Source organism: Dichotomopilus funicola (genome assembly GCF_033296635.1).
Source record: "Dichotomopilus funicola strain CBS 141.50 unplaced genomic scaffold C8A04scaffold_33, whole genome shotgun sequence".
In the NCBI taxonomy this organism is placed as follows: domain Eukaryota; kingdom Fungi; phylum Ascomycota; class Sordariomycetes; order Sordariales; family Chaetomiaceae; genus Dichotomopilus; species Dichotomopilus funicola.
In genome coordinates, this window is record NW_026944054.1 from 343,514 (window position 1) to 351,103 (window position 7,590).

General features: G+C 55.3%; 1 protein-coding gene across 1 annotated transcript; it reads left to right on the plus strand.

The window, feature by feature from the left end:
- Positions 1–4,187: 4,187 nt before the first annotated feature.
- Positions 4,188–5,960, plus strand: C8A04DRAFT_12397 (general substrate transporter; the record flags this gene model as incomplete). Its single annotated transcript, XM_062777326.1, has 2 exons — positions 4,188–4,682; positions 4,782–5,960. 2 exons carry the CDS (start codon positions 4,188–4,190, stop codon positions 5,958–5,960), a joined length of 1,674 nt encoding a protein of 557 aa, XP_062636877.1.
- Between the last annotated feature and the right edge of the window lie 1,630 nt (positions 5,961–7,590).

Consider the following 7,590-nt stretch of genomic DNA (forward strand, 5'->3'; position numbering starts at 1 on the left):
ACGGCATGGCATTTATTTCCGAGATGATATTGGCGGGGGCAAACCACGGTTCTGTGATTCAATTTGGCATGGATAAATGAACTGTTTGTTTCCCTGTTTGAACCGATCTTATACAATATCTGAAAATGATATTCACCGAGAGAACAATTGCGGCGTGGCCGACTGAACTTTGAGGCGTGCGTGGCAGATAACATGGACCTCGAGATCAGGCGATCATGAGACGGGGGGTAAAATAAATAAAACAGTGAACATCGCACTTCGGGGTGATATTTGACGAGAAACGGGGATGCGTGACGTACGAAGTATCATGAAACCATGTGTGCTGGACTAAAAGCTTGCACTCAAGAAAGCTTACAAGTCCATGTCCAAAACAACTGAGCTCATTTGGAGGAACCAGTGCGTCGCAGTTCAGCAGTTCCAATCATTACACATCCATTACGCCACGAGGCCAGGTTTCCACCGGCCCGGGAAAATGAGAGCAGATATATTTTACAGTGTAACCAACCTGCATCACAACATGCATATAAATTTTCGTTTCACGGCGAGATACAGGCGGGACGGAGCTTCAAACGGCGTTTCCGCAAGCGAAGCATGCAAAGGAAGACAAGACTAACACCAAAAAAACGACTCCTTCCCCCGTCCCATTGCGGCGCGGGCAGGGCTAGTCAGCGATCGGCAGGTCCTCACACGCGCAATACCACACAATTTGCAGGCTCGGCAGGGCCGCCGTTGCACCCGCTGGCCGCCTGGCCGATCCTTTTTTTCTTTGTTTTTGGCCGGCTGCACTTCATCCGCGCCCCTCTTTTGCGGAAAGCGCAAAACTGAAAGGAAGGTTTCTAGAATTCTAGCCCACGCTCTCGAGGGCGTCGGGCCGACGGCGACGATGATGCTGTCGATGGGGACGCCCTCAAGCGCATTAAAAAGCAACTTTGCCACGTCCCATGGTCAGCCGCTCTTGCCGGTCGCCGAGCTGAGCTGTTTGCTTCCGTCGTGGCCCGGATCAAGCTTTTTTTCTCCACCACACGATGGCTGCCAAGAGTGTCGGCCAGACGGCGCAGGTGGAAAGGTGCCTCGGCAATGAGAAGAGGCGTTTACGCCACTAGGGAGATGGCGTTTCACGAGAGTTTGGCGAACGCCATTTGGCTTGACCGTTGGTGTTCAATGTTCGTTTCTTCCTGGCGGTCTTGGGAAGCCCGCTGCGGTCGCCCGTGGCTATCCACGAGAGCGAAACCCTGTGATTTCGGTTCTGGGCAATTTTCACGCCAGCAGCGCGTTACTATTGGTCCGTGAGCCCACCATTTTCGGACTGGTGGAGATTGAGACGGGAAGACGGCCGACCATCGAACAATCTCAGATGCGAGGAACCGAGCAATTGGATCAAGGACAGAGCGCAGGGTAGCCAAGCCCTCAGATCAGAAGTGCCACGTGAGATTTTTTGTCAGGGTCGTTTAATGCTTTACGAGGGATGTGTCATCACCTATGGGGACTGTTTGTTTTCAATGAAGGCCCTTGGATATTGGAAGGGAACCGTTGTCAGTTGCGAACTTACAGCGGGAGCTCCATGTGCGGAGACTTTCGGCCCGATCGCTCCAGCGCGTCATCCTTCAAACGCGAGCGCGGCGGAGATTTACCCCAACTCGGCGGTGGCGTGCAGGCCGACGGGACGGTCCAGCTCGTTTGGAGTTGGGGTATCTTACTCTGCGAGAAAGGCCCAAAAGAGGTCTCATGTCGTCGTGGGTGAAGCCAAATCTCTGATTTTGTCGGACCGAGATGTCTGAAAGACAGCCAGTCGAAAGTTTTGTGGTGACTTTCGCTGCCTAGAAGTTTTGTTTTGGCCGAGTCGGAGCGATTGCGGCTTCGGTTGGATTGCTTGTTCGGTGGGGCGGTCACGGAGTTCCGTTTGGTGGTTCCACCTCGGCGCTCACATGCTGCCCTGAATTTGAGGTGTTGTGGTGGATGTCTGCTCGAAGTTTTCCACAAAAAAAATTCGAGAATCTGGAGATGGTCATGGGGACCCAGCTTGGTTCTCAAGCCTGGGGAAAAACGTGGATTTGGTCGGGGAAACATCTCTGGAGTGCTGTCCTGGGGTGCTGGGGAAGCGGGTCTGGGCATCGGAGGTGGTGGAGCAACAAGACCCCTGGTTGGGCACGTTTGGAATTCCTAGGTGGGCTCGGTCCGTTGGGAGACTGGAGATGTATTCGCCGAGACAGCCACACATGTCATCAACCCTTCGAGAGGGGGGTTCCGAAACACGACCCTCTTTGGGAGGCATACCGTTGAGAATCCATCCCGAGACAAGTTGACAAAACAACGCACCGCCAAAAGCCTAAACCTCGCACACTAAGACAACCTCCAAGGCAGCCCTGCGGTTGTCTGTCAAAGACAAAGAGAGTGTAGTGTAACGTTGTGAGCGAGAAGAGCGATGCTTCCAAAGTTCCATATGTTCTGCGAAATCTGCATGTGGGGCCGGTCGGGGCCCCGAGGGGAACACGGGCCAGACCAAAATAGGTGCAGCGAGCGGAGTGAGGTTCCCCAGAAAAGGACCGTTTCGACGGTGCGAGTCCCTGTCTTAAGCAGCGGCCCAATGGGCTGAGCCAGGCTCATGCCGGCCTTGAGAAGTGGAAAGCCACCGAATCAAGGCGCAGACCGAATCCGCGAGGAGATCTCGAAAACCGAATCCGGGGCCCCGAACGCCTGAAGGGAGCGCCGCCGAATCCTCGCCACTGCTTTCCACTACATACTGGTCTCGTGGAGGCGTCAAGTGACCCAACGCCTCTGTGGCGCTGACAAGAGAGTAGTGGTGTCTGGGCCGGCCGGACACAATTGTTTGTGATTCCATAGGGAGGGTTTTAGAATTAGCGCAGGATACTTCGTAGCAGGAATGTGGTCGTTTGACCGAAGGGATGTGATCTCACAACTGGCGTCCTCGGCCATCTCGGCCACCCGAGGCGATGGAAATGGAGATATGTTCCAATTTTCGGAATTATGATGTAAAACAATGGGAAGAATACGCGAGGATGGGGAAGAAGTGAAACCTGGTTTCGCAGTTCGCAGATTCAAACTATTCACGTCAGCCTCTCAATTCCAGCCCTGCAAGGTATCACGAGACGCTGTCACGGACGTTGTGATGAGGTCTCAGTGCTTCACTGCAGCCTATGGCCAAACCGAGCTGAAATGCGCTGCGGTATTGTATTGTACAGGTAGTGTATGTAAGATTCACTGCGGCTCGTTGGTTGTGTCCTTTGATGGGTGCGACCCTCCACGGGCGACAGCGCAGCGAATCGAATGTTAGTCTCGGCATGGCGGCGAGTGGAATGCGACACTCCGGTCCGACTCGGTCAATTTGCGATCTTGACCCATTGATCCTTTCGAAGGGCGATTGGACTTCCCCGTGGGGAAAAAGTAGGCAATATTTCTCACGACTCTTGTGAATGACTCGTGCCCGCGCGTGGAGCGCCCCATTGATCCTGCGAACGATCTCGGTACAGCGTCTCTGAGGGTTATCTGGGTCAATGTGCTGAATCTTGAAGATGTCACGCTACATTTTTGGAGGGCCGCCGGGGTCAGAAAACCCAAGCGGTGCCTGGCGGAGCGTTGCAGAGGATGGCCCATGGGGAAGGCACTCCCCAATGAGCAGGGGATTGCCGCAGAGCTCGGCGGTATTCTGCATGGTCCAATCCCGGTGCTTCCCATCTGGATCCCCGCACGTCCCCCATCCCCATTCGATCCGGCGGGACAGCGGCGAAATACCCCAAGCACACGTTATGCCAAGTCGGGGGCGATCGAGCCTCCCCGCGTCTTGAGTGGCTCGCTGGAGTGCCAGAACCCCAGCGGCCCACTAGCCCCGGAAGACCCCCTGCACGGTCCTGAAAACGCGCTCCGCGCCTGGAACACCTGGGCTGTCATGCAGAGGCTTCTTTTGCATGGCATGGGGCGTCTTCGGGCCCCCATGGCTTTCAACGGGCATTCCATGTTGATCATTCAGACGGCACAATTCGTTTTTGACTCTGCCCCCGGGCCGTTTGACGTCGGTTCCTCGCGTCTGTTTTTTTCATATATCAGTCCCAGCCGCCTGCTCCCCTCCCTTTCGTTGTCGATCTTTTCTTTTTGTTTTTTTTCCCATTCCTTTCTTCCAACATCAACCTTCCGTCTCCGACCACGCCGGACGAGAAGAGAGACTCAACACTATGTCTTCGAACGAGAAGGACGTAGCGGCCCCGGCCGCTGCGCACGTTGGCGACCTCGCGACCACCCAGGATGTCGAGCGCATCGAGGCCCCCGTTACCTGGAAGGCGTACCTGATTTGCGCCTTCGCGTCGTTTGGTGGTATTTTCTTCGGCTACGACTCCGGTTACATCAACGGTGTTCTCGGCGCCCGCATCTTCATCGACGCCGTCGAGTACGTCGGCGCCAAGGAGGTTAACGAATCGCACACCTCCTTGATCGTCTCTATTCTCTCCTGTGGTACTTTCTTCGGCGCCCTCATCGCCGGTGACCTCGCTGAATTCATCGGGCGCAAGTGGACTGTCATTCTCGGCTGCTTCATCTACATGATCGGTGTGATAATCCAGATGATCACTGGTCTGGGAGATGAGCTTGGTGCCATTGTCGCTGGTCGTCTCATTGCCGGTGTCGGTGTCGGTTTTGAGTCTGCCATTGTCATTCTGTACATGTCTGAGATTGTGAGTCGCCCCATGCCATTCTACCTTCTACGGTTCTCACTGGCATGTGAGTTTTGCAAAAGCGAGAATACATTGCTAACGTACTATTTTGTTTCACAGTGCCCCCGCAAGGTTCGTGGTGCCCTGGTCGCCGGTTACCAATTCTGCATCACCATCGGCCTCATGCTTGCGGCCTGCGTCGTGTATGCCACCGAAGGCCGCACCGACACTGGCTCGTACCGCATTCCGATCGCCATCCAGTTCGCCTGGGCCATCATCCTCGGCGGTGGTCTCTTTTTCCTGCCCGACTCCCCGCGTTACTTCGTCAAGAAGGGTAACCTTGCTGCCGCCACCGAGTCTCTCTCCCGCCTTCGTGGCCAGCCCAAGGAGTCCGAGTACATCCAGGTCGAACTTGCCGAGATCGTCGCCAACGAGGAGTACGAGCGTCAGCTCATCCCCTCCACCACCTGGTTCGGCAGCTGGGCCAACTGCTTCAAGGGCTCCGTCTTCAAGGCCAACTCCAACCTGCGCAAGACCATCCTCGGTACTTCTATGCAGATGATGCAGCAGTGGACCGGTGTCAACTTCATCTTCTACTACTCGACTCCCTTCCTCAAGTCGACTGGCGCGATCTCCAACACCTTCCTCATCTCCATGGTTTTCACCATCATCAATGTGTGCTCGACCCCGATCTCGTTCTACACTGTCGAGAAGTTCGGCCGCCGCACCATCCTCTTCTGGGGTGCTCTCGGCATGTTGATCTGCCAATTCCTCGTCGCCATCATTGGTGTCACCGTTGGCTTCAACCACACCCACCTTCTCGACCCCACTGACACCGACAGCGCGGTCGCCGACAACGTCTCTGCCGTCAACGCCCAGATCGCCTTCATTGCCATCTTCATCTTCTTCTTCGCGTCGACCTGGGGTCCCGGTGCCTGGATCGTCATCGGCGAGATCTTCCCGCTGCCCATCCGCGCCCGTGGTGTTGGTCTCTCGACTGCGTCCAACTGGCTCTGGAACACCATCATTGCCGTCATTACTCCTTACATGGTCGGCGAGAAGCGCGGCAACCTCAAGTCGTCCGTCTTCTTCGTGTGGGGCGCTCTTTGCACGGGTGCTTTCATCTACACTTACTTCCTTGTGCCCGAGACCAAGGGTCTCTCGCTCGAGCAGGTCGACAAGATGATGGAGGAGACTACCCCGCGTACCTCGGCCAAGTGGAAGCCTACCTCCACCTTTGCCGGCCACCACGCGTCGGACGAGGCTTACCTCAAGCCCCAGGGCGAGGCGGCTGTGTAAGGGAAGCCAGTCTGGGAATGTCCAATTTCAGGTTCCCGCGTTATCCCTTTTGCCATTGGCTTGCTGTCATGTCTTGGCAATGAACAGCATTGGGCGATGGCTTCTCTGTGGGCTCATGCAGAGGTTGGATACGCGACATATGGGCGGAGCGTTGGCTTTCCGGTTGGGTTTCTTTGCGCGTCATGGATGTTGGGAGGACACGATACCTGTTTGGGGATGTGGTGCAATGAGCTATGCCTCTTCTTCTGTATTTCCCTTTACATTGGGCTATTGTAAAGATCTCGATTTGTAAATAATCCCTTAATCTAGCCACAATCTCAAGCAGAGCGTGTCAAAGTTTTTGTCCTCCCTTTTTATGCCTTTGTTCCGACGTTGTGGTTGTGTTGCAGGCTTCGCAGTGGTGTGCGGGGTTCTCGACCCTCGTGTCCATGGGTATGCCCTGTTGGGGCGACGATTTTCAGGGGTCGTTGTGGCTCCTTGGAGATGAGAAGTGGCGGAACATTGCAAGTGTGCCACACCAACCTTCATTCCGTGATCCATCTGTTGGGTCGGCTGGCTCAATGCCAGTTGCAGCGTGAGTCGAACATCCGTCCGATATCAGCCTAACCGCCGCCTGTGAAAAATTTAATGCGTTTCGGAGAAAGGGTTTACTGCAATCCAAAGCATGTCTGGCTTTTACTAACGTTAACTAACATGTTCAATTTCTAACTAGTCAAGATGTTCCATGTAAACTTCACATCGGGCAATTTCCTGTAGCCTTCCGCCACCTGTCTGCAGCTGTCCACGATAACCCTCGGCTCGGCGCAGAATACAACTGCCGCCGAAACTCAGCCCTGCTTGCCCCACTGCCCATCGTTTTTCCTGAACATTGCTCTCACTCGGCAATCCGGCCAAGCTCTCCGCCAGCATCAGGCGCTCTAAATCAACCGGGCGTCTTTGCCGTGAGGGGAATCAGTTTCTCCGATCCAGCTTCTCCCCATTTGCCCCGCGTGGATCACGAGCACCCGCGCACCAATTACCCCGCCTAATTCGTCAACAACGGCAAACCAAGATGGAGTTTCCTGACTGCCGGGCGTGGCACGGTGGGTGCTTCGCATTGGAATGGCCCTGAGATTTTTCCGATCGCCAATTGCGGGTATGGAGAGCGACGATGGTGGGTGAGGTGGGAAAAGGGGCCAGGGATTGAAACATTCACGGGTTGGCGGATCAAGTTGTGTGTACTAATATGAGCTAGCATGCACCCGTCCGTCCGTCACGCGGCTCTCCTAGCTTCGAGGACAAATATTATATTACCTTGCATCACGGTCGTTTCACCACGGTCGCTCTCAAGGAATACCAACTCCGAAAGCCTGGGAACGGTACACATTCCGCACGACCGACACTTCCCTTCGCCTGGTACACAGACGTCACTAGCATACGACGCGCCTTCCAGTCCCACCACCGCGCTTCGTACGAAACTACTCCAACGGACCGAATTATCCCGGCCCGCGACGCATCGTCCCGCACCGCGTCCCACCACCAGCCTCTAGTGTCACCTCTTCCGCGACACATCGCTGAGACAATCCGAGCCGTCGGCGTCGGAAACCTGACGACCTACCAACAAACCCAATATTCCCCCATATCGGCCACC